Source organism: Oncorhynchus clarkii, chromosome 27 (assembly GCF_045791955.1).
Source record: "Oncorhynchus clarkii lewisi isolate Uvic-CL-2024 chromosome 27, UVic_Ocla_1.0, whole genome shotgun sequence".
Classification (NCBI taxonomy): Eukaryota; Metazoa; Chordata; class Actinopteri; order Salmoniformes; family Salmonidae; genus Oncorhynchus; species Oncorhynchus clarkii.
Genome location: NC_092173.1, coordinates 33,946,392 through 33,973,756, shown reverse-complemented (window position 1 = coordinate 33,973,756; position 27,365 = coordinate 33,946,392). Strand labels below are relative to the sequence as shown.

Sequence of the window (27,365 nt, the reverse complement as noted above, 5' to 3'; positions counted from 1 at the left end):
CTGTGTCCTTATCAAAGACAACTCTGTGCCTTTATCAAAGACAACTCTGTGCCTTTATCAAAGACAACTCTGTGTCCTTATCAAAGACAATTCTGTGTCCTTATCAAAGACAACTCTGTGTCCTTATCAAATACAACTCTGTGTCCTTATCAAATACAACTCTGTGTCCTTATCAAAGACAACTCTGTGTCCTTATCAAATACAACTCTGTGTCCTTATCAAAGACAACTCTGTGTCCTTATCAAAGACAACTCTGTGCCTTTATCAAAGACAACTCTGTGCCTTTATCAAAGACAACTCTGTGCCATTATCAAAGACAACTCTGTGTCCTTATCAAAGACAACTCTGTGTCTTTATCAAAGACAACTCTGTGTCCTTATCAAAGACAACTCTGTGCCTTTATCAAATACAACTCTGTGTCTTTATCAAAGACAACTCTGTGTCCTTATCAAAGACAACTCTGTGTCCTTATCAAAGACAACTCTGTGTCCTTATCAAAGACAACTCTGTGTCCTTATCAAATACAACTCTGTGTCCTTATCAAAGACAACTCTGTGTCCTTATCAAAGACAACTCTGTCCTTATCAAAGACAACTCTGTGTCCTTATCAAATACAACTCTGTGCCTTTATCAAATACAACTCTGTGTCTTTATCAAATACAACTCTGTGTCCTTATCAAAGACAACTCTGTGTCCTTATCAAAGACAACTCTGTTTCCTTATCAAAGACAACTCTGTGTCCTTATCAAAGACAACTCTGTGTCCTTATCAAAGACAATTCTGTGTCCTTATCAAAGACAACTCTGTGTCCTTATCAAATACAACTCTGTGTCCATATCAAATACAACTCTGTGTCCTTATCAAAGACAACTCTGTGTCCTTATCAAAGACAACTCTGTGTCCTTATCAAAGACAACTCTGTGCCTTTATCAAAGACAACTCTGTGCCTTTATCAAAGACAACTCTGTGCCATTATCAAAGACAACTCTGTGTCCTTATCAAAGACAACTCTGTGTCCTTATCAAAGACAACTCTGTGTCCTTATCAAAGACAACTCTGTGTCCTTATCAAAGACAACTCTGTGTCCTTATCAAAGACAACTCTGTGTCCTTATCAAAGACAACTCTGTCCTTATCAAAGACAACTCTGTGTCCTTATCAAATACAACTCTGTGCCTTTATCAAATACAACTCTGTGTCTTTATCAAATACAACTCTGTGTCCTTATCAAAGACAACTCTGTGTCCTTATCAAAGACAACTCTGTGTCCTTATCAAATACAACTCTGTGCCTTTATCAAATACAACTCTGTGTCTTTATCAAATACAACTCTGTGTCTTTATCAAATACAACTCTGTGCCTTAATCAAAGACAACTCTGTGTCCTTATCAAAGACAACTCTGTGCCTTTATCAAATACAACTCTGTGTCTTTATCAAATACAACTCTGTGCCTTAATCAAAGACAACTCTGTGTCCTTATCAAAGACAACTCTGTGTCCTTATCAAAGACAAATATGTGCTTTTATCAAAGACAACTCTGTGCTTTTCTCAAAGACAACTCTGTGCTTTTATCGTTGGCTTTTCTACAGAAATGTTTGGTGATCGCTGATGTAGAGTATGCACACACACACGCATGCACAAGCACACACACACAGACCGACCAGGGGCTGTTCTGCCGGCCTTGTTGTGAGTCTCCCTGCTTTAACTCAGTTCACTCCTGTTCCCATCTCCCTCATCAGGACAGACAGTTGTACACTCTCAGCAGCACTACAGTAACACACTCACACATCCACACAGACCACAGAGAACCACAGCCCCACTCTCAACCAGACGACAGAGGAGAGAGATGGAGAGAGAGAAAGAGAGAGTGAGAGAATGAGAGATAGACAGAAAGTAAGAGAGAAAGGGAGAGGTGGGCAGAGAGGGAAAAGCAGAGGGAGAAAAATAGGATTTAAGCAGACTGGCGTGTAAACAGACTCATTTGCATAGAAGTACAGAGCACAAGTCAATGAGTCACACACACAAACACACAAACGCACACGTACATGCACGAAGCCTGCTCACAGACACACACAGGTAGACGAAGGCATCCACACAGCCAAGCATCCTGAAACATGGTATCCCCCTATATGCCCACTCAGATCTATGTAAAAATCCTGCGAGACCTTAAGGCCAACCTGTCCTCAGACACCTTCTCCTCAAGCCCAACTCTGCTGGCATCTGGCGCTTTACAGTGTTGATTTCTCCGCTGCTCTGTTGCTCTGTTATTGTGGAGGCTGTTTTACAAGACAAGGCAATGAGTGTGTGTGTTTGCGTGCGCACGTGTGTGTGTTTGTGCGCGCTTGTGTGACAGGGAACAAAGAAGATTGAGACATTTAGTGATCCTTTGATCCGATGCCCCCCTCAACACTGTGATGTTTGTTGTTTGTTGTTCAGAAGAACAAAAAGACAGGAGGCTTTGAAAGTCACTGCTCTCTCTTTCTCTCTGGGTCATATTTACACAACAGAGACTGTATGACACAACAGAGACCGTATGACACAACACCAGCAGTAAAAACAGATACATGATGTAACTAGGTGCTCTTAAGGTTACACAGTAACACACCGCGTAAATTCAAACTGACACTGGTTGGAGAAGATGGATTACTTGGGGGGGGGGGGTTCTGGTTAGGTGAAGCGAGGAGGTAGGTGGGTATTCTGGTTAGGTGAAGCAGGGAGGGGGGGTGGGTATTCTGGTTAGGTGAAGCAAGGAGGGGGGTGGGAGTTCTGGTTAGGTGAAGCGAGGAGGGGGGTAGGGGTTCTGGTTAGGTGAAGCGGGGAGGGGGTGGGTGTTCTGGTTAGGTGAAGCGAGGAGGGAGGTGGGGGTTCTGGTTAGGTGAAGCGGGGAGGGGGGTGGGGGTTCTGGTTAGGTGAAGCGAGGAGGGGGGTGGGGGTTCTGGTTAGGTGAAGCGGGGAGGGGGGTGGGGGTTCTGGTTAGGTGAAGCGGGGAGGGGGGTTCTGGTTAGGTGAAGCAGGGAGGGGGGTGGGGGTTCTGGTTAGGTGAAGCGAGGAGGGAGGAGGGGGTTCTGGTTAGGTGAAGCGAGGAGGGAGGTGGGGGTTCTGGTTAGGAGGGAGGTGGGTATTCTGGTTAGGTGAAGCGGGGAGGGAGGTGGGGGTTCTGGTTAGGTGAAGCGAGGAGGGAGGTGGGGGTTCTGGTTAGGTGAAGCGAGGAGGGGCTGGGGGTTCTGGTTAGGTGAAGCGAGGAGGGAGGTGGGTATTCTGGTTAGGTGAAGCGGGGTGGGGGATCTGGTTAGGTGAAGCGAGGAGGAGGTGGGGGTTCTGGTTAGGTGAAGCGAGTGGGGGTTCTGGTTAGGTGAAGCGAGGAGGGTGTTCTGGTTAGGTGAAGAGAGGAGGGGGGTGGGGGTTCTGGTTAGGTGACGCGAGGAAGGGGGTGGGGGTACTGGTTAGGTGAAGCGAGGAGGGGGGTGGGGGTTCTGGTTAGGTGAAGCGAGGAGGGGGGTGGGGGTACTGGTTAGGTGCTGTAAGTAGGGGTGTGGGGGTTCTGGTTAGGTGCTGTGAGAAGGGGTGTGGTGGTTCTGGTTAGGTGCTGTGAGAAGGGGGGTAGGGGATCTGGTTAGGTGCTCTGAGTAGAGGTGTGGGGGTTCTGGTTAGGTGCTGTGAGTAGGGGTGTGGGGGTTCTGGTTAGGTGCTGTGAGAAGGGGGGTAGGGGATCTGGTTAGGTGCTCTGAGTAGAGGTGTGGGGGTTCTGGTTAGGTGCTGTGAGTAGAGGTGTGGGGGTTCTGGTTAGGTGCTGTGAGTAGAGGTGTGGGGGCTCTGGTTAGGTGCTGTGAGTAGGGAGGTGGGAGTTCTGGTTAGGTGCTGTGAGTAGAGGTGTGGGGGTTCTGGTTAGGTACTGTAAGTAGAGGTGTGGGGGTTCTGGTTAGGTGCTGTGAGTAGGGAGGTGGGAGTTCTGGTTAGGTGCTGTGAGTAGAGGTGTGGGGGTTCTGGTTAGAGGAAAAGGGAAGGGGCAGACAGGGGTTTGGAGTGAAGGAGCTAGAGAGAGAGATGAGGGGGTCCTGATGGCATGTCAGTAAGATGTCTCTTCTGTGTGCAGAAAGGTGTACACACAGAGCTGGAGGTCTGGGCTCTCAGCATCAGCAATAACTGGGCTTGTGTGTGTGTGTATGTGTGTGTGCATCAGTGTGTGTGTGTGTGTGTGCATCAGTGTGTGTATGTGTGTGTGTGTGTGTGTGTGTGTGTGTGTGTGTGTGTGTGTGTGTGTGTGTGTGTGTGTGTGTGTGTGTGTGTGTGTGTGAGAGAGACAGTTGTTGTTATTAGTGTTCATGTTGTGGTTTTATTGGCTGTAGAGTTGGTTTGTTTGTGTGTGTGTACATGTGTGTGTACATGTGTGTGTACATGTGTTTACCTATGTGTGTGTACCCGTGTGTGTATGTGTGTGTGTGTGTGTGTGTGTGTGTGTATGTGTGTGTGTGTGTGTGTGTGCTCACCGTCTCTCTGTCCAGCTGTTTGGACATTGGTACCACAGACAGAGACAAAAAGATTTGGCATACAGGTTCTACAGCTGCACCATCGGGAGCATCCTGACCGGTTGCATCACTGCCTGGTATGGCATCTGCTCGGACTCCGACCGCAAGGCACTACAGAAGGTAGTGCGTAAGGCCCAGAGAATCACCGGGGCCAAGCTTCCTGCCATCCAGGACCTCTATACCAGGCGGTGTCAGAGGAAGGCCCTAAAAATGTTCAAAGACTCCAACAACCCCAGTCATAGACTCTTCTCTCTGCAACCGCATGACAAGCGATACCGGAGGGCCAAGTCTAGGTCCAAAAGGCTTCTTAACAGCTCCTACCCCCAAGCCATAAGACTCCTGAACAGCTAATCAAATGGCTAACCAGAGTATTTGCATTGCCCCCCCTCTCTTTAATGCTGCTGCTAATCTCTGTTTATTATCTATGCATATTCACTTTAACTCTACCTACATGTACATATTACCTCAATTACCTCGACTAACCTGTGCCCACGCACATTGACTGTACCGGTAACCCCTGTATACAGCCTCGCTATTGTTATTTACTGCTGCTCTTTAACTGTTTTACTTCTCTATTGTTTTTACTTAACACTTATTTTTCTTAAAACTGCATTGTTGGTTAGGGACTCGTAAGTAAGCATTTCACTGTGAGGTCTACTACACCTGTTGTATTCAGCATTTCACTGTAAGATCTACTACACCTGTTGTATTCAGCATTTCACTGTAAGGTCTATAATACCTGTTGTATTCAGCATTTCACTGTAAGGTCTACTACACCTGTTGTATTCAGCATTTCACTGTAAGGTCTACTACACCTGTTGTATTCAGCATTTCACTGTGAGGTCTACTACACCTGTTGTATTCAGCATTTCACTGTAAGGTCTATAATACCTGTTGTATTCAGCATTTCACTGTAAGGTCTACTACACCTGTTGTATTCAGCATTTCACTGTAAGGTCTACTACACCTGTTGTATTCAGCATTTCACTGTAAGGTCTACTACACCTGTTGTATTCAGCATTTCACTGTAAGGTCTACTACACCTGTTGTATTCAGCATTTCACTGTAAGGTCTACTACACCTGTTGTATTCAGCATTTCACTGTAAGGTCTACTACACCTGTTGTATTCAGCATTTCACTGTAAGGTCTACTACACCTGTTGTATTCAGCATTTCACTATAAGGTCTACTACACCTGTTGTATTCAGCATTTCACTGTAAGGTCTACTACACCTGTTGTATTCAGCATTTCACTGTAAGGTCTACTACACCTGTTGTATTCAGCATTTCACTGTAAGGTCTACTACACCTGTTGTATTCAGCATTTCACTGTAAGGTCTACTACACCTGTTGTATTCAGCATTTCACTGTAAGGTCTACTACACCTGTTGTATTCAGCATTTCACTGTAAGGTCTACTACACCTGTTGTATTCAGCATTTCACTGTAAGGTCTACTACACCTGTTGTATTCAGCATTTCACTGTAAGGTCTACTACACCTGTTGTATTCAGCATTTCACTGTAAGGTCTACTACACCTGTTGTATTCAGCATTTCACTATAAGGTCTACTACACCTGTTGTATTCAGCATTTCACTGTAAGGTCTACTACACCTGTTGTATTCAGCATTTCACTGTAAGGTCTACTACACCTGTTGTATTCAGCATTTCACTGTAAGGTCTACTACACCTGTTGTATTCAGCATTTCACTGTAAGGTCTACTACACCTGTTGTATTCAGCATTTCACTGTAAGGTCTACTACACCTGTTGTATTCAGCATTTCACTGTAAGGTCTACTACACCTGTTGTATTCAGCATTTCACTGTAAGATCTACTACACCTGTCGTTTTCAGCATTTCACTGTAAGGTCTACTACACCTGTTGTATTCAGCATTTCACTGTAAGGTCTACTACACCTGTTGTATTCAGCATTTCACTGTAAGGTCTATAATACCTGTTGTTTTCAGCATTTCACTGTAAGGTCTACTACACCTGTTGTATTCGGCTCATTTGATTTGAAGCACAGTGGTGGCAGCATCAGGCTGTGGGGATGTTTTTCAGCTGCAGGGACTGGGAGACTAGTCAGGATTAAGGGGAAGATAAACAGAGCAAAGTACAGAGTGATGCTTGATGAAAACCTGCTCCAGAGCGCTTAGGAGCTCAGACTGAGGCGAAGGTTCCCCTACCAACAGGACAATGACCCTTAGCACGCAGCCAAGGCAATGCAGGAGTGGCTTTGGGACAAGTCTCTGAATGTCCTTGAGTGGCCCAGTCAGAGCCCATCTCTGGGGAGACCTGAAAATAGCTGTGCATTGATGCTCCCCATCCAACCTGACAGAGCTTGAGAGGATCTGCAGAGAAGAATGGTAGAAACTCCCCAAATACAGCTGTGCCAAGCTTGTAGCATCATACCTAAGAAGACTCGAGGATGTAATTGCTGCTTAAGGTGCTTCAACAAAGTACTGAGTAAAGGGTCTGAATACTTTTGTAAATGTAATATTTCCGTGTGTTTTTTTGTATACATGTTTCCTTTGTCAGTATGGTAAACTGTGTGTAGATTGATGGGAAAACTATAAGGCTGTAACGTAACAAAACGTGGAAAAAGTTAAAGGGTCTGAATACTTTCCTAAGGCATTTTAGATCCCTGCCCTGACTATTAAAGGTCAACTGCCCCTGCCCTGACTATTAAAGGTCAACTGTCCCTGCCCTGACTATTAAAGGTCAACTGTCCCTGCTCTGACTATTAAAGGTCAACTGTCCCTGCTCTGACTATTAAAGGTCAACTGCCCCTGCCCTGACTATTAAAGGTCAACTGTCCCTGCCCTGACTATTAAAGGTCAACTGTCCCTGCTCTGACTATTAAAGGTCAACTGTCCCTGCTCTGACTATTAAAGGTCAACTCCCTGCTCTGACTATTAAAGGTCAACTGTCCCTGCTCTGACTATTAAAGGTCAACTGACTATTAAAGGTCAACTGTCCCTGCTCTGACTATTAAAGGTCAACTGTCCCTGCTCTGACTATTAAAGGTCAACTGTCCCTGCCCTGACTATTAAAGGTCAACTGTCCCTGCTCTGACTATTAAAGGTCAACTGTCCCTGCTCTGACTATTAAAGGTCAACTCCCTGCTCTGACTATTAAAGGTCAACTGTCCCTGCTCTGACTATTAAAGGTCAACTGACTATTAAAGGTCAACTGTCCCTGCTCTGACTATTAAAGGTCAACTGTCCTTGCTCTGACTATTAAAGGTCAACTGTCCTTGCTCTGACTATTAAAGGTCAACTGTCCCTGCTCTGACTATTAAAGGTCAACTCCCTGCCCTGACTATTAAAGGTCAACTGTCCCTGCTCTGACTATTAAAGGTCAACTGTCCCTGCTCTGACTATTAAAGGTCAACTGTCCCTGCCCTGACTATTAAAGGTCAACTGTCCCTGCTCTGACTATTAAAGGTCAACTGTCCTTGCTCTGACTATTAAAGGTCAACTGACTATTAAAGGTCAACTGTCCCTGCTCTGACTATTAAAGGTCAACTCCCTGCTCTGACTATTAAAGGTCAACTGTCCCTGCTCTGACTATTAAAGGTCAACTGTCCCTGCCCTGACTATTAAAGGTCAACTGTCCCTGCTCTGACTATTAAAGGTCAACTGACTATTAAAGGTCAACTGTCCCTGCTCTGACTATTAAAGGTCAACTCCCAGCTCTGACTATTAAAGGTCAACTCCCTGCCCTGACTATTAAAGGTCAACTGTCCCTGCCCTCACTATTAAAGGTCAACTGTCCCTGCCCTGACTATTAAAGGTCAACTGTCCCTGCTCTGACTATTAAAGGTCAACTATCCCTGCTCTGACTATTAAAGGTCAACTCCCTGCTCTGACTATTAAAGGTCAACTCCCTGCCCTGACTATTAAAGGTCAACTGTCCTTGCTCTGACTATTAAAGGTCAACTGTCCCTGCTCTGACTATTAAAGGTCAACTCTCCCTGCTCTGACTATTAAAGGTCAACTCCCTGCTCTGACTATTAAAGGTCAACTGTCCCTGCTCTGACTATTAAAGGTCAACTGTCCCTGCTCTGACTATTAAAGGTCAACTCCCTGCTCTGACTATTAAAGGTCAACTCCCTGCCCTGACTATTAAAGGTCAACTGTCCCTGCTCTGACTATTAATAATTAAAGGTCAACTGTCCCTGCTCTGACTATTAAAGGTCAACTGTCCCTGCTCTGACTATTAAAGGTCAACTGTCCCTGCTCTGACTATTAAAGGTCAACTGCCCCTGCCCTGACTATTAAAGGTCAACTATCCCTGCTCTGACTATTAAAGGTCAACTCCCTGCCCTGACTATTAAAGGTCAACTCCCTGCTCTGACTATTAAAGGTCAACTCCCTGCTCTGACTATTAAAGGTCAACTGTCCCTGCCCTGACTATTAAAGGTCAACTGTCCCTGCTCTGACTATTAAAGGTCAACTGTCCCTGCCCTGACTATTAAAGGTCAACTGCCCCTTAGAACCAACTTGTCTAGTTTTAAATGGCCTCTGTGTCATCGATATGAGAATTAAACATTCATTGTAGTGTCAAAATTGACTACAATCTGTAAATAGGGCAGTTTTGGTCATAAAGTCAGAGTTCGGTAAGTGACTACATCATGACTTACTTGAGGGTTTGGTTTGGATTACAATTATGTCAACAATTTATGCCCCCTTTTGCCTAATAATAGGTGGTGACACAGTGTTTCCTTGGAAAAGACTGGGCGAGTTCGCTTTGCTTAGGAGGACAAACGGATTGGTTGAAAATGAGCAAACCCTGCACACCCGGGGCACCGGGTCACGCAAAACAAACATCCCCACTGACACCTCCGCTCCAGACAAGACGTGTGGTTAGAACCTGTCCTTCCTGGAGAAATAGCTACTGTAGTGCAAATGGGCTTCCATAAAGTTCAACAATCTAATGGATTCGACAGGTTTCTACCGTCAAACCTGAAACTGGTGTGTTGTTGTTTATAGCTAGCTAGCTACATGCTACATGTCATTATCATCCGCTCTGATACGAGTCTATGATACTGTGATGAAACTAGCTGAATACATAGCCTCTTCTTAATGTGTGAAGAAGAAGTTTTGTATTGCTAACGTTGCACCTGACGACAGGTTTGACCCTTGCTAGCTAACATTTGACCTTATTATAACCCTTTTTTGACAGACTCCTCCTGATGCAAACATAAATACACAAAGACACACTCTCTGACACACTCACTAATGACACACTCACTAATGACACACTCACTAATGACACACTCACTAAAGACACACTCACTAATGACAGACTTAGATTCAGATTGCTGCAGGAACACCATGGTGTCCTTTCCACTGCCTGGATATATGGTGTTAATGCCACAGTAACACAGTGTGTGTGTGTGTGTGTCAGGGAAAGGCCAACCTGGTCGGTCACCTGTGATACAAGCCAGTATTGAATGTCCATCCATATCTGAGGACGTTGGGAGATGATGTAGAAACTGGCCACTGGGGGCAACATTTAGCGCTCGTACCCTAAAGTAGGTATTGGTTTTGCTAAGGCGTTGTCGACGGGGATGGCGGATTGCAAGTTCGAATCCAGCGATATAAAGTTGTTTTTGATATTTCTGTTTAAGCCTATCCCAAACATTAACCCTTACCTTAACGATTCTGAGTTAATGCCTAACATTAAGATTTCAGAGTTAATGCCTAATATTAACCCTGCCTCAAAAATTCTGAGCTAATGCCAAAATGTAACCTTAAACACTTAGACATTTGACGTTTGGAACAATTTTGAAATTTGACGTTAGAGAAACATGAATAAACGTCTAATTCTGACATGAGACTGTGAGAGCTAGTTGGGAAAGGCAGGTGTTATTCCACCTGAGGTGTGTGTGTTTCTGCTAACTCAGTCAGAATTGACCTGCTCTACACTTCACACTGCTTTTTGATTCATCACCGTGGTTACCCAACCACCGCCAACAGAGAGACATGGGTGACGCACAGAGACACATTTCATCTGCAATAACTGTATTTTTCTCTGTGTGTGTGCGCGTGCGTGTGTGTGCGCGCGCGTGTGTGTTTGTGTGTGTGTGTGCGCGCGTGCGCGTGTGTGTGTGTGTGTGAAAGGGGCCTAACCAAGCTAAAATGGTCAATCCCAGGCCCAACTAAGGTCCCTTAAAACAGTGGACTAATATTGTATTCTCAAAGATAGGAAAGCAGAAAGGGTTATGTAGTGACACTCATATATCTGCCTGAGAGGGGAACCCTGTGAGAGAACGCCAGCCGAGTGGGAGGGAGGAGAGAAAGATAAAAGGGGAACCCGGTGAGAGAACGCCAGCCGAGTGGGAGGGAGGAGAGAAAGATAAAAGGGGAACCCGGTGAGAGAACGCCAGCCGAGTGGGAGGGAGGAGAGAAAGATAAAAGGGGAACCCTGAGAGAGAACGCCAGCCGAGTGGGAGGGAGGAGAGAAAGATAAAAGGGGAACCCTGTGAGAGAACGCCAGCCGAGTGGGAGGGAGGAGAGAAAGATAAAAGGGGAACCCTGTGAGAGAACGCCAGCCGAGTGGGAGGGAGGAGAGAAAGATAAAAGGGGAACCCTGAGAGAGAACGCCAGCCGAGTGGGAGGGAGGAGAGAAAGATAAAAGGGGAACCCTGAGAGAGAACGCCAGCCGAGTGGGAGGGAGGAGAGAAAGATAAAAGGGGAACCCTGTGAGAGAACGCCAGCCGAGTGGGAGGGAGGAGAGAAAGATAAAAGGGGAACCCTGTGAGAGAACGCCAGCCGAGTGGGAGGGAGGAGAGAAAGATAAAAGGGGAACCCTGTGAGAGAACGCCAGCCGAGTGGGAGGGAGGAGAGAAAGATCTAAAGCGAGGGAGTGAGCGAGAGAAAGGAAGATAGAGAGATGTAGTGATGCTCGAGTTCTGACTGCGGAGAGGAGCTCCTGGTACTGTACAAAAAAAGAGCGTGCGTGCGTGTGTGTGTGTGTGTGTGTGCATGCAGGGGACAGCCACAGCAGATAAAAGCCACTACAGAGGATCACAGATGATTTGGGGAGATTTTTAGTCTGTGTGTGTGCACATGTCCACGTATTTAGATGATGTTTTGTGTGGGCTATAACAGTGGAACAGACCTGCAGGGTAATGCTCTTTCAGAAGAGGATATGTAAACATAAACTGGTGTATTTCATAATCATCTGTCCAGATGACCACAGTAAGCCCTGGATGTCTCCCTCTGAAAACCACTGCAACACCATAGCCATCCAATTAAAACCTCCGTACGGAGCAGAAACAACTACAGGAAAACACACACACACACACCTACTAAATTGTGTACATTTGTGTTGGAATTCTCAATATTAGCTGATCTTGTGCAGATTCATTATACAGCAATCATGCAATGATATGGTATGTATAATTTCCTAGGCTCTGTAACGTATGCTCCCTGCATGCAAATCTTTCGACTCAACGTATGGTAAAAAACCAATAGCTTGGAAAGATGATTGGTTCTGCAAAGTAGCAGACCTTAAGGTATCTTTTCAACTTACTGCAATCAAAAAGATCTAAATGTCCAACTAATATCACTAGGTGATGTACAGATAACACAGTGCTACTAGAAGACAGAAACCTGACCTGTAAAGACTCCCTGAACACAGTCAGTGCTACTAGAAGACAGAAACCTGACCTGTAAAGACTCCCTGAACACAGTCAGTGCTACTAGAAGACAGAAACCTGACCTGAAGACTCCCTGAACACAGTCAGTGCTACTAGAAGACAGAAACCTGACCTGTAAAGACTCCCTGAACACAGTCAGTGCTACTAGAAGACAGAAACCTGACCTGTAAAGACTCCCTGAAAACAGTCAGTGCTACTAGAAGACAGAAACCTGACCTGAAGACTCCCTGAACACAGTCAGTGCTACTAGAAGACAGAAACCTGACCTGTAAAGACTCCCTGAACACAGTCAGTGCTACTAGAAGACAGAAACCTGACCTGTAAAGACTCCCTGAACACAGTCAGTGCTACTAGAAGACAGAAACCTGACCTGAAGACTCCCTGAACACAGTCAGTGCTACTAGAAGACAGAAACCTGACCTGAAAACTCCCTGAACACAGTCAGTGCTACTAGAAGACAGAAACCTGACCTGTAAAGACTCCCTGAACACAGTCAGTGCTACTAGAAGACAGAAGCCTCACCTGAAAAGACTCACTGAACACAGTCAGTGCTACTAGAAGACAGAAACCTGACCTGTAAAGACTCCCTGAACACAGTCAGTGCTACTAGAAGACAGAAACCTGACCTGAAAACTCCCTGAACACAGTCAGTGCTACTAGAAGACAGAAACCTGACCTGTAAAGACTCCCTGAACACAGTCAGTGCTACTAGAAGACAGAAGCCTCACCTGAAAAGACTCACTGAACACAGTCAGTGCTACTAGAAGACAGAAACCTGACCTGTAAAGACTCCCTGAACACAGTCAGTGCTACTAGAAGACAGAAACCTGACCTGAAGACTCCCTGAACACAGTCAGTGCTACTAGAAGACAGAAACCTGACCTGAAAACTCCCTGAACACAGTCAGTGCTACTAGAAGACAGAAACCTGACCTGTAAAGACTCCCTGAACACAGTCAGTGCTACTAGAAGACAGAAACCTGACCTGAAAACTCCCTGAACACAGTCAGTGCTACTAGAAGACAGAAACCTGACCTGTAAAGACTCCCTGAACACAGTCAGTGCTACTAGAAGACAGAAACCTGACCTGAAGACTCCCTGAACACAGTCAGTGCTACTAGAAGACAGAAACCTGACCTGAAGACTCCCTGAACACAGTCAGTGCTACTAGAAGACAGAAACCTGACCTGTAAAGACTCCCTGAACACAGTCAGTGCTACTAGAAGACAGAAACCTGACCTGAAGACTCCCTGAACACAGTCAGTGCTACTAGAAGACAGAAACCTGACATGTAAAGACTCCCTGAACACAGTCAGTGCTACTAGAAGACAGAAACCTGACCTGAAGACTCCCTGAACACAGTCAGTGCTACTAGAAGACAGAAGCCTGACCTGAAAAGACTCACTGAACACAGTCAGTGCTACTAGAAGACAGAAACCTGACCTGTAAAGACTCCCTGAACACAGTCAGTGCTACTAGAAGACAGAAACCTGACCTGAAAACTCCCTGAACACAGTCAGTGCTACTAGAAGACAGAAACCTGACCTGAAGACTCCCTGAACACAGTCAGTGCTACTAGAAGACAGAAACCTGACATGTAAAGACTCCCTGAACACAGTCAGTGCTACTAGAAGACAGAAACCTGACCTGTAAAGACTCCCTGAACACAGTCAGTGCTACTAGAAGACAGAAACCTGACCTGAAAACTCCCTGAACACAGTCAGTGCTACTAGAAGACAGAAACCTGACCTGTAAAGACTCCCTGAACACAGTCAGTGCTACTAGAAGACAGAAACCTGACCTGAAGACTCCCTGAACACAGTCAGTGCTACTAGAAGACAGAAACCTGACCTGTAAAGACTCCCTGAACACAGTCAGTGCTACTAGAAGACAGAAACCTGACCTGTAAAGACTCCCTGAACACAGTCAGTGCTACTAGAAGACAGAAACCTGACCTGAAGACTCCCTGAACACAGTCAGTGCTACTAGAAGACAGAAACCTGACCTGTAAAGACTCCCTGAACACAGTCAGTGCTACTAGAAGACAGAAACCTGACCTGTAAAGACTCCCTGAACACAGTCAGTGCTACTAGAAGACAGAAACCTGACCTGAAGACTCCCTGAACACAGTCAGTGCTACTAGAAGACAGAAACCTGACCTGTAAAGACTCCCTGAACACAGTCAGTTAAAAGCATTCAAATGAGTTCAGCTGGGGCAGATAGGCCCCCAGAGGACAACTAACCTACAGAAATAGTCTGGTAGAAAAGGACAGACAAATCCAAGAAGAACTAGGAAACAACACAGACTTTTAAAGCTATAACCCAGAGGAACATAACTAATTTAGGAGAAAAAGACAGGAAGACTGGAATAGAAAAGATTGTCAAGAAATATAGCAGTGTGTGTAGCTTGCTGACAGGAGACTGTAGATAGAGGATAGAGAGAGCAGTGTGTGTAGCTTGCTGACAGAGGAGACTGTAGATAGAGGATAGAGAGAGCAGTGTGTGTAGCTTGCTGACAGAGGAGACTGTAGATAGAGGATAGAGAGAGCAGTGTGTGTAGCTTGCTGACAGAGGAGACTGTAGATAGAGGATAGTGAGAGCAGTGTGTGTAGCTTGCTGACAGAGGAGACTGTAGATAGAGGATAGAGAGAGCAGTGTGTGTAGCTTGCTGACAGAGGAGACTGTAGATAGAGGATAGAGAGAGCAGTGTGTGTAGCTTGCTGACAGAGGAGACTGTAGATAGAGGATAGTGAGAGCAGTGTGTGTAGCTTGCTGACAGAGGAGACTGTAGATAGAGGATAGAGAGAGCAGTGTGTGTAGCTTGCTGACAGAGGAGACTGTAGATAGAGGATGGAGAGAGCAGTGTGTGTAGCTTGCTGACAGAGGAGACTGTAGATAGAGGATAGAGAGAGCAGTGTGTGTAGCTTGCTGACAGAGGAGACTGTAGATAGAGGATGGAGAGAGCAGTGTGTGTAGCTTGCTGACAGGAGACTGTAGATAGAGGATAGAGAGAGCAGTGTGTGTAGCTTGCTGACAGAGGAGACTGTAGATAGAGGATAGTGAGAGCAGTGTGTGTAGCTTGCTGACAGAGGAGACTGTAGATAGAGGATGGAGAGAGCAGTGTGTGTAGCTTGCTGACAGAGGAGACTGTAGATAGAGGATGGAGAGAGCAGTGTGTGTAGCTTGCTGACAGGAGACTGTAGATAGAGGATAGAGAGAGCAGTGTGTGTAGCTTGCTGACAGAGGAGACTGTAGATAGAGGATGGAGAGAGCAGTGTGTGTAGCTTGCTGACAGAGGAGACTGTAGATAGAGGATAGAGAGAGCAGTGTGTGTAGCTTGCTGACAGAGGAGACTGTAGATAGAGGATAGAGAGAGCAGTGTGTGTAGCTTGCTGACAGAGGAGACTGTAGATAGAGGATAGAGAGAGCAGTGTGTGTAGCTTGCTGACAGGAGACTGTAGATAGAGGATAGAGAGAGCAGTGTGTGTAGCTTGCTGACAGGAGACTGTAGATAGAGGATAGAGAGAGCAGTGTGTGTAGCTTGCTGACAGAGGAGACTGTAGATAGAGGATGGAGAGAGCAGTGTGTGTAGCTTGCTGACAGGAGACTGTAGATAGAGGATAGAGAGAGCAGTGTGTGTAGCTTGCTGACAGAGGAGACTGTAGATAGAGGATAGTGAGAGCAGTGTGTGTAGCTTGCTGACAGAGGAGACTGTAGATAGAGGATGGAGAGAGCAGTGTGTGTAGCTTGCTGACAGAGGAGACTGTAGATAGAGGATGGAGAGAGCAGTGTGTGTAGCTTGCTGACAGAGGAGACTGTAGATAGAGGATAGAGAGAGCAGTGTGTGTAGCTTGCTGACAGAGGAGACTGTAGATAGAGGATGGAGAGAGCAGTGTGTGTAGCTTGCTGACAGAGGAGACTGTAGATAGAAGATGGAGAGAGCAGTGTGTGTAGCTTGCTGACAGAGGAGACTGTAGATAGAGGATAGAGAGAGCAGTGTGTGTAGCTTGCTGACAGAGGAGACTGTAGATAGAGGATAGAGAGAGCAGTGTGTGTAGCTTGCTGACAGAGGAGACTGTAGATAGAGGATGGAGAGAGCAGTGTGTGTAGCTTGCTGACAGAGGAGACTGTAGATAGAGGATAGAGAGAGCAGTGTGTGTAGCTTGCTGACAGAGGAGACTGTAGATAGAGGATAGAGAGAGCAGTGTGTGTAGCTTGCTGACAGAGGAGACTGTAGATAGAGGATAGAGAGAGCAGTGTGTGTAGCTTGCTGACAGAGGAGACTGTAGATAGAGAATAGAGAGAGCAGTTTGTGTAGCTTGCTGACAGAGGAGACTGCAGATAGAGGATGGAGAGAGCAGTGTGTGTAGCTTGCTGACAGAGGAGACTGTAGATAGAGGATAGTGAGAGCAGTGTGTGTAGCTTGCTGACAGAGGAGACTGTAGATAGAGGATAGAGAGAGCAGTGTGTGTAGCTTGCTGACAGAGGAGACTGTAGATAGAGGATAGTGAGAGCAGTGTGTGTAGCTTGCTGACAGAGGAGACTGTAGATAGAGAATAGAGAGAGCAGTGTGTGTAGCTTGCTGACAGAGGAGACTGTAGATAGAGGATAGAGAGAGCAGTGTGTGTAGCTTGCTGACAGAGGAGACTGTAGATAGAGGATGTTATACAACAGAACCATTTTAGCCTCTTTTTCTGATGCGCCCACACACACACACACACACACGTAGACACAGACAGTACATAAATACCTTCTCCTTGGTGCCTGACTGGGAGCAGTCTGGCCGGGTGCGGATGGTGAAGGGGGAGGCCAGGCGCAGCAGTATGGCCTGGAAGGTGGGCTGGATCCTGGGGGAGATGATCTCAAAACAGTCCCTGAAGGAGATGGTCCGGTGAGGCTCGATCCGTGCCTGCCTCCTCAGACCTTCCCCTAGCTGCAGCAGCTCCATGCTGGGGCCCAGCACCAGGTGGAAGGGGAAGGCCCTGCAGAATGTTGCTGGACCGATGCGCAGGTCAGTGGGGGAGAGGGAGAGGGGCGGGAGGGTCTGCTTGGGGGTCTCTGTTGGAAGAGTGACAGAGGAGGGAGGGATGGAGGAAGGGGAGGGTGAGGTTTCTCTGATGAGGAAGGAGAGGCAGACGGGGGCAGACGGGGAAGGAGAGGGGCTCGGTGTAGGGGTGGAGTCTCCTCCTGAGTGTTCTGCGTCCTCATTGGGCGACAAGGGCGCTAGGGGAGGGGCTTCCTTCACCACAACTTGGCAGTGGAAGATTCGGCGTGCGACGGCTCGGATCAGACCAGGCATAGCCAATCCCACGACAGGGGCGGGGTTAAAGCAGTGGAGGAGGAGAAGCTTTCCTTCCACCCTCTCCCTTCCTCTTCCTCTCTCCTCCTCGTGAGGGTCTTTGCATTGAAAGGAGGGGCTCTCTGAGGAGGCACGGCGTCCGGTCGAGGTTCTGATGTGTTCTAAGATGGCGTCAAAGCCGTTGAAGAAGTCCTGCAGGTTCCCTCCCACCGCTCTTAGAACCCGCTCGTTCTCCTCGAAACACAGACCGAAGAACTCCTCCCCGAAACGCTCCCTCAGCTCACAGAACTGCACACCTAGAACACAGCACCAGCAGATCATTAGGATGACACAATCACAACCTCAGGACAACACAACCACAACCTCAGGACAACACAAACACAACCTCAGGACAACACAACAACAACCTCAGGACAACACAACAACAACCTCAGGACAACACAATCACAACCTCAGGACAAACAACCACAACCTCAGGACAACACAAACACAACCTCAGGACAACACAACAACAACCTCAGGACAACACAACAACAACCTCAGGACAACACAACAACAACCTCAGGACAACACAACAACAACCTCAGGACAACACAACAACAACCTCAGGACAAACAACCACAACCTCAGGACAACACAAACACAACCTCAGGACAACACAACAACAACCTCAGGACAACACAACAACAACCTCAGGACAAACAACCACAACCTCAGGACAACACAACAACAACCTCAGGACACCGTAAGGACAACACAACAACAACCTCAGGACAACACAACAACAACCTCAGGACACCGTAAGGACAACACAACAACAAAGTAAACGAACACAGCTGGAGTGCCATGGCTGGGCTGTAGGGAGTTATTTACTGTGAAGGACAAGCAGAGCAGAACGCTGATCTAGAGTCAGCTTTAGAGCACACACACACACACACACACACACACACACACACACACACACACACACACACACACACACACACACACAGTTGCTGTTTTTCTGACTGATCAATCAACCCTGATGCATAACAAACAGAGAGAACACAACAGGCTGGACAACACACAAAAAACGACAAACCACAATGAGGGTATGGTGAGGAGCATGCTGACATTTACAGGCATGTCACGGCTGAGACAGCGATGGAGAGAGGGAGGTTGAGAGACATGGAGAGAGGGAGGTAGACAGATGGTGGGAGGGAGGTAGACAGACGGAGGGAGGTAGACAGTATGAGGGAAGGAGGTAGAGGGAGATGAAAAGAGGTAGAAGTAGATGGAGGAAGGTAGAGGGAGATGGAGGGAGGGAGGTAGAGGGAGGGTGGGAGGTAGAGAGAGATGGAGGGGGGGATGTAGAGAGATGGAGGGGGGAGGTAGACAGATGGAGGTTGGGAGATGGGGGTAGGGAGGGATGAAGAGGGAGATGGAGGGAGGAAGGTAGAGCGAAGGAGGTAGAGAGAGATGGAGGGAGGAGCGTAGAGAGAGATTGAGGGGGAGGTAGCGAGACGGACGGAGGGAGGAATGTAATGCACGTGAGGGAGAGAGATGGAGGGAGGAGGGTAGAGAGAGATTGAGGGGGAGGTAGAGAGAGATTGAGGAGGAGGTAGAGAGAGACGGAGGGAGGGAAGGAGGGATGTAGTGCAAGGGAGGGAGAGAGATGGAGGGAAGGATAGAGATGGAGGGAGAGAGGGAAGTAGAGAGATGGAGGGAGAGAGGGAAGGAGAGAGATGGAGGGAGGGAAGTAGAGAGATGGAGGGAGAGAGGGAAGAAGAGAGATGGAGGGAGAGAGGGAAGTAGAGAGATTGAGGGAGAGAGGGAAATAGAGAGATGGAGGGAGAGAGGTAGATAGAGAGATGGAGGGAGGGAGGTAGATGGAGGGAGGGAGAGAGAGATGGAGGGAGGTAGAGAGAGATGTAGGGAGGGAGGTAGATGGAGGGAGGGAGAGAGAGAGATTGTGGGAGTGAGGTAGATGGAAATGGAGGGAGGGAGGAAGGGAGGTAGAGAGGTAGAGAGATGGAGGTAGAGAGAAATGGAGGGAGGGAGAGAGATGGAGGGAGGTAGATGGAGGGAGGTAGAGAGATGGAGGGAGGAGGTAGAGAGATGGAGGGAGGGAGGTAGATTGAGATGATGGAGGGAGGTAGAGAGATGGAGGGAGGTAGATGGAGATGGTGGAGGGAGGTAGATGGAGGGAGGAGGTAGAGAGATGGAGGGAGGGAGGTAGATGGAGATGATGGAGGGAGGTAGATGGAGGGAGGTAGATGTAGGGAGGGAGGTAGAGAGATGGACGGAGGGAGGTGGAGGGAGGGAGGTAGATGGAGGGAGGAGGTAGAGAGATGGAGGGAGGGAGGTAGATTGAGATGATGGAGGGAGGTAGAGAGATGGAGGGAGGTAGATGGAGATGATGGAGGGAGGTAGAGAGATGGAGGGAGGAGGTAGAGAGATGGAGGGAGGGAGGGAGGTAGATGGAGATGATGGAGGGAGGTAGATGGAGGGAGGAGGTAGAGAGATGGAGGGAGGGAGGTAGATGGAGATGATGGAGGGAGGTAGAGAGATGGAGGGAGGTAGATGGAGATGATGGAGGGAGGTAGAGAGATGGAGGGAGAACACTGAGGAACAGATTGTGCTTTAACCTAATAACCATCAGTACTTCAGCACAAGACAAAAGGATGGAGGGGGGAGGAGAGAAAGGGATTAGGGAAGAGGAGGCAGGGAGGAGAGAGAGGGATTAGGGAAGAGGAGGGAGGTAGGAGAGAGAGGGATTAGGGAAGAGGAGGGAGGTAGGAGAGAGAGGGATTAGGGAAGAGGAGGGAGGTAGGAGAGAGAGGGATTAGGGAAGAGGAGGGAGGTAGGAGAGAGAGGGATTAGGGAAGAGGAGGGAGGAAGGAGAGCCAGGAAAGGGAGAGGAAGGATGAGAGAGAGGGATTAGGGAAGAAGAGGGAGGTAGGAGAGGCAGGAAAGGGAGAGGAAGGAGGAGAGAGAGGGATTAGGGAAGAGGAGGGAGGAAGGAGAGCCAGGAAAGGGAGAGGAAGGATGAGAGAGAGGGATTAGGGAAGAGGAGGGAGGTAGGAGAGAGAGGGATTAGGGAAGAGGAGGGAGGTAGGAGAGAGGGATTAGGGAAGAGGAGGGAGGTAGGAGAGAGAGGGATTAGGGAAGAGGAGGGAGGTAGGAGAGAGAGGGATTAGGGAAGAGGAGGGAGGAAGGAGAGCCAGGAAAGGGAGAGGAAGGATGAGAGAGAGGGATTAGGGAAGAGGAGGGAGGTAGGAGAGGCAGGAAAGGGAGAGGAAGGAGGAGAGAGAGGGATTAGGGAAGAGGAGGGAGGAAGGAGAGCCAGGAAAGGGAGAGGAAGGATGAGAGAGAGGGATTAGGGAAGAGGAGGGAGGTAGGAGAGAGAGGGATTAGGGAAGAGGAGGGAGGTAGGAGAGAGAGGGATTAGGGAAGAGGAGGGAGGTAGGAGAGAGAGGGATTAGGGAAGAGGAGGGAGGTAGGAGAGAGAGGGATTAGGGAAGAGGAGGGAGGTAGGAGAGAGATGGATTAGGGTCGAGGAGGGAGGTAGGAGAGAGAGGGATTAGGGAAGAGGAGGGAGGAAGGAGAGCCAGGAAAGGGAGAGGAAGGATGAGAGAGAGGGATTAGGGAAGAGGAGGGAGGTAGGATAGGCAGGAAAGGGAGAGGAAGGAGGAGAGAGAGGGATTAGGGAAGAGGAGGGAGGAAGGAGAGCCAGGAAAGGGAGAGGAAGGATGAGAGAGAGGGATTAGGGAAGAGGAGGGAGGGAGGAGAGAGAGGGATTAGGGAAGAGGATGGAGGAAGGAGAGCCAGGAAAGGGAGAGGAAGGATGAGAGAGAGGGATTAGGGAAGAGGAGGGAGGTAGGAGAGCCAGGAAAGGGAGAGGAAGGATGAGAGAGAGGGATTAGGGAAGAGGAGGGAGGGAGGAGAGAGAGGGATCAGGGAAGAGGAGGGAGGAAGGAGAGCCAGGAAAGGGAGAGGAAGGAGGAGAGAGAGGGATTAGGGAAGAGGAGGGAGGTAGGAGAGAGAGGGATTAGGGAAGAGGAGGGAGGTAGGAGAGAGAGGGATTAGGGAAGAGGAGGGAGGTAGGAGAGAGAGGGATTAGGGAAGAGGAGGGAGGTAGGAGAGAGAGGGATTAGGGAAGAGGAGGGAGGAAGGAGAGCCAGGAAAGGGAGAGGAAGGATGAGAGAGAGGGATTAGGGAAGAAGAGGGAGGTAGGAGAGGCAGGAAAGGGAGAGGAAGGAGGAGAGAGAGGGATTAGGGAAGAGGAGGGAGGAAGGAGAGCCAGGAAAGGGAGAGGAAGGATGAGAGAGAGGGATTAGGGAAGAGGAGGGAGGTAGGAGAGAGAGGGATTAGGGAAGAGGAGGGAGGTAGGAGAGAGGGATTAGGGAAGAGGAGGGAGGTAGGAGAGAGAGGGATTAGGGAAGAGGAGGGAGGTAGGAGAGAGAGGGATTAGGGAAGAGGAGGGAGGAAGGAGAGCCAGGAAAGGGAGAGGAAGGATGAGAGAGAGGGATTAGGGAAGAGGAGGGAGGTAGGAGAGGCAGGAAAGGGAGAGGAAGGAGGAGAGAGAGGGATTAGGGAAGAGGAGGGAGGAAGGAGAGCCAGGAAAGGGAGAGGAAGGATGAGAGAGAGGGATTAGGGAAGAGGAGGGAGGTAGGAGAGAGAGGGATTAGGGAAGAGGAGGGAGGTAGGAGAGAGAGGGATTAGGGAAGAGGAGGGAGGTAGGAGAGAGAGGGATTAGGGAAGAGGAGGGAGGTAGGAGAGAGAGGGATTAGGGAAGAGGAGGGAGGTAGGAGAGAGATGGATTAGGGTCGAGGAGGGAGGTAGGAGAGAGAGGGATTAGGGAAGAGGAGGGAGGAAGGAGAGCCAGGAAAGGGAGAGGAAGGATGAGAGAGAGGGATTAGGGAAGAGGAGGGAGGTAGGATAGGCAGGAAAGGGAGAGGAAGGAGGAGAGAGAGGGATTAGGGAAGAGGAGGGAGGAAGGAGAGCCAGGAAAGGGAGAGGAAGGATGAGAGAGAGGGATTAGGGAAGAGGAGGGAGGGAGGAGAGAGAGGGATTAGGGAAGAGGATGGAGGAAGGAGAGCCAGGAAAGGGAGAGGAAGGATGAGAGAGAGGGATTAGGGAAGAGGAGGGAGGTAGGAGAGCCAGGAAAGGGAGAGGAAGGATGAGAGAGAGGGATTAGGGAAGAGGAGGGAGGGAGGAGAGAGAGGGATCAGGGAAGAGGAGGGAGGAAGGAGAGCCAGGAAAGGGAGAGGAAGGATGAGAGAGAGGGATTAGGGAAAAGGAGGGAGGGAGGAGAGAGATGGATTAGGGAAGAGGAGGGAGGTAGGTGAGAGAGGAATTAGGGAAGAGGAGGGAGGAAGGAGAGCCAGGAAAGGGAGAGGAAGGATGAGAGAGAGGGATTAGGGAAGAGGAGGGAGGTAGGAGAGCCAGGAAAGGGAGAGGAAGGAGGAGAGAGGGATTAGGGAAGAGGAGGGAGGTAGGAGAGCCAGGAAAGGGAGAGGAAGGAGGAGAGAGAGGGATTAGGGAAGAGGAGGGAGGTAGGAGAGCCAGGAAAGGGAGAGGAAGGATGAGAGAGAGGGATTAGGGAAGAGGAGGGAGGGAGGAGAGAGATGGATTAGGGAAGAGGAGGGAGGAAGGAGAGCCAGGAAAGGGAGAGGAAGGATGAGAGAGAGGGATTAGGGAAAAGGAGGGAGGGAGGAGAGAGAGGGATTAGGGAAGAGGAGGGAGGTAGGTGAGAGAGGGATTAGGGAAGAGGAGGGAGGAAGGAGAGCCAGGAAAGGGAGAGGAAGGATGAGAGAGAGGGATTAGGGAAGAGGAGGGAGGTAGGAGAGCCAGGAAAGGGAGAGGAAGGAGGAGAGAGAGGGATTAGGGAAGAGGAGGGAGGTAGGAGAGCCAGGAAAGGGAGAGGAAGGAGGAGAGAGAGGGATTAGGGAAGAGGAGGGAGGTAGGAGAGCCAGGAAAGGGAGAGGAATGAAGAGAGAAAGAGAAAAGCAGAAAGAGGTCAAGAAGAAGTGTGTTTGCCAGAGCTCCACCGAGATGTGTCTCCTCATTAGAAGGTAGCTGTAGGGTGTGAGGGGTTCATGTGCATGCGTGTGGAGGTGTTGCTTTTAGTTGCAAAGTGCAGCTGAATAATTATTCTAGTGTAAACATTATAAATCACACACCTATTCCACACACAGCTTCATTTTTGTGAAATGTCAGGACGTTTTGGGGAGTCAAAATGACACACACACGTTTGGACATAAATCAAACTCTTACATCTAAAAGCACACACTATCCCATACTAAGCATAGTTAGCAGACAGCATTAATCAAACCCTGATACATCAAAAAGCACACACTATGCCTTACTAAGCATAGTTAGCAGACAGCACTAATCAAACCCTGAAACATCAAAAAGCACACACTATCCCTTACTAAGCATAGTTAGCAGACAGCACTAATCAAACCCTGAAACATCAAAAAGCACACACTATCCCTTACTAAGCATAGTTAGCAGACAGCATTAATCAAACCCTGACAATCAAAAAGCACACACTATCCCTTACTAAGCATAGTTAGCAGACAGCACTAATCAAACCCTGACAATCAAAAAGCACACACTATCCCTTACTAAGCATAGTTAGCAGACAGCACTAATCAAACCCTGACAATCAAAAAGCACACACTATCCCTTACTAAGCATAGTTAGCAGACAGCACTAATCAAACCTTGATACATCAAAAAGCACACACTATCCCTTACTAAGCATAGTTAGCAGACAGCACTAATCAAACCCTGATACATCAAAAAGCACACACTATCCCTTACTAAGCATAGTTAGCAGACAGCACTAATCAAACCCTGATACATTAAACAGCACACACTATCCCTTACTAAGCATAGTTAGCAGACAGCACTAATCAAACCCTGACAATCAAAAAGCACACACTATCCCTTACTAGGCATAGTTAGCAGACAGCACTAATCAAACCCTGACAATCAAAAAGCACACACTATCCCTTACTAAGCATAGTTAGCAGACAGCACTAATCAAACCCTGATACATCAAAAAGCACACACTATCCCTTACTAAGCATAGTTAGCAGAGAGCACTAATGTGCACACAGAGACTAAGCAGAGAGCATAGAAGTCCTTAAAAGCACACACACACACAAAGTAAGGCAGTACCAATAACATTCTGCCAACACACAACTCTACACCGACGGGCTACACATGTACGAAACACACCCACTCAGTCACATGGTAGAGTGATACTGACCCTGTAGAGTAGCCATGTACTGTAGTATTCCTGAGATGTCCGCCTCTTCTCCAGAACCACAATGATCCACAAAGGGACACTTCTCCAAAGTAACACTTTTCTTTTCCTCCTTCCCATCCTCTCTGCACCTTTGAAACACACACACACAGAATGGGGACAGAGAGATGAAATAATTAAGCAATAAGGCCCGAGAGAGTGTGGTATATGGCCAATATACCACGGCTAAGGGCTGTTCTTAAGCATGACGCAACATGGAGTGCCTGGATGCAGCCCTTAGCCGTGGTATATTGGCCATATACCACAAACCCCTGAGGTGCCTTATTACTATTATAAACTGATTACCAACTTAACTAGAGCAGTAAAAATAATTTTTTTTGTCATATCTGTGGTATACGGTCAAATATACCACAGCTGTCAGCCAATCAGCATTCAGGGCTCAAACCCCCCAGTTTATAACAGGCTAGAGAGTGCCTCATTGCTGGTCTGTTTATAAACCAGTGGGGCACTACCGTAATATTTACCGTGGCATTACTGTAATATTGACCTGCTATGTCTAATGAGCACAGTTACCACCCTAATAGACAGAGATCACACACACACACACACACACACACACACACACACACACACACACACACCACACACACACACACACACACACACACACACACACAAAGTAATAATTAACTATACTGAACAAAATGTAAACGCAACATGCAACAATTTCTATGATTTTACTGAGTTACAGTTCATATAAGGTAATCAGTCAATTGAAATAAATTCATTATGCCCTAATCTATGGATTTCACGACTGGATAGGGATGCAGCCACTGGGGAGCTAGGTCCACCCACAGTTTCTTCAGTTGTCCGCGTGGCTGGTCTCAGACGATCCCGCAGGTGAAGAAGCCGGAAGTGGAGGTCCTGGGTTGGCGTGGTTACATGTGGTCTGCGGTTGTGAGGCCAATTGGACGTACTACCAAATTCTCTAAAATGACGTTGGAGGCGGCTTATGGTAGAGAAATTAACATTCAATTATCTGGCAACAGCTCTGGTGGACATTCCTGCAGTCAGCATGCCAATTGCACACTCCCTCAAAACTTGAGACATCTGTGGCATTGTGTTGTTTAGAGTGGCCTTTTATTGTCCCCTGCACCTGTCAGGTGGATGGATTATCTTGGCAAATGAGAAATGCTCACTAACAGGAAAGTAAACACATTTGTGCACAAATTTGAAAGAAATCATATTTTTGTGTGTATGAAAAACTTCTGGGATCTTTTATTTCAGCTCATGAAACATGGGACCAACACTTTACATGTTGTGTTTATATTTTTGTTCAGTACGGTTCAAAACAAGGACACAGAGCAACACAATATACAAACACACGTGTTATGTAACAGATGAATTAGTTACATGGTTCTCATCTATAACACTTATATGAGCTAAAACAGTACAGTAGCCTTGCTCTTATGTGACCTCACTATGTAACTAGAAATCATTACTCACAGTATGCTTATTCTCTCTTCCCATAGGCCTATAGCTACCTCTACTACACCATTCTCAAGGACGCAGACACACGCACACACACGCGCATACAAACACGCAGCACAACAGTCCTTACCTGATCTCTTTCTGTCTGTAGAACTCTAAGGTTCTCTGTAAAGACTGTTGAACCATCTGTGTCTGAAAGAAGATAAAAAATATATAAAAATATGTCACTGGGCCAGTAACCAAGAGGTTGCTGGTTCGAATCCCGAGGTAACAAGGTGAAAAGTCTGCCGATGTTCCCTTAAGCAAGGCACCCTAATTGCTCCAGGTTCACCATTGATAATGGCAGACCGTGGCCATGGCCCCACTCTCTCCGATATGCAAAAAAAGCACATTTTCAATTCACACATGCACATTAATACACACTTGTACATGTGTGGAATAGGACAAAAATAAGCACACTGCTGTCCTGGTCGGGTCAAGTGGTCGCTAAAAACTCAGGGCCCTAAATATAAAAACAGATCATTTCAGCAGACCGCATTTAATACTTTATTAACATTCCAGCAATGTATTACTGGCACAGAAAAACACTATCCTCTCCTATGAACCACGACAAAAACACTATCCTCTCCTATGAACCACGACAAAAACACTATCCTCTACTATGAACCACAACAAAAACACTATCCTCTCCTATGAACCACGGCAAAAACACTATCCTCTCCTATCAACCACGACAAAAACACTCCTCTCCTATCATCCACGACAAAAACACTATCCTCTCCTATCAACCACAAAAACACTATCCTCTCCTATGAACCACGACAAAAACACTATCCTCTCCTATGAACGACAAAAACACTATCCTCTCCTATCAACCATGACAGAAACACTATCCTCTCCTATGAACCACGACAAAAACACTATCCTCTCCTATCAACCACGACAAAAACACTATCCTCTCCTATCAACCACGACAAAAACACTATCCTCTCCTATCAACCACGACAAAAACACTATCCTCTCCTATCAACCACGACAAAAACACTATCCTCTCCTATCAACCATGACAAAAACACTATCCTCTCCTATCAACCACGACAAAAACACAATCCTCTTCTATCAA

At 47.6% G+C, this 27,365-nt stretch overlaps 1 protein-coding gene across 2 annotated transcripts in view; it reads right to left on the bottom strand.

Moving 5' to 3' along the window:
- LOC139385814 (guanylate cyclase 1, soluble, alpha 2) overlaps nucleotides 1–27,365 on the bottom strand; it is a 101,108-nt gene that overhangs the window by 67,047 nt on the left and 6,696 nt on the right. The window contains exons 2-4 of one of the 2 annotated variants that reach the window (XM_071131057.1): nucleotides 26,373–26,434; nucleotides 24,755–24,882; nucleotides 16,946–17,790 (exon numbers count right to left, since the gene is read on the bottom strand). In XM_071131057.1, the coding sequence (XP_070987158.1) occupies nucleotides 16,946–17,790; nucleotides 24,755–24,882; nucleotides 26,373–26,434 (1,035 nt within the window). The remainder of the gene's footprint in view (nucleotides 1–16,945; nucleotides 17,791–24,754; nucleotides 24,883–26,372; nucleotides 26,435–27,365) is intronic. The other variant, XM_071131058.1, reaches the window with a different exon arrangement.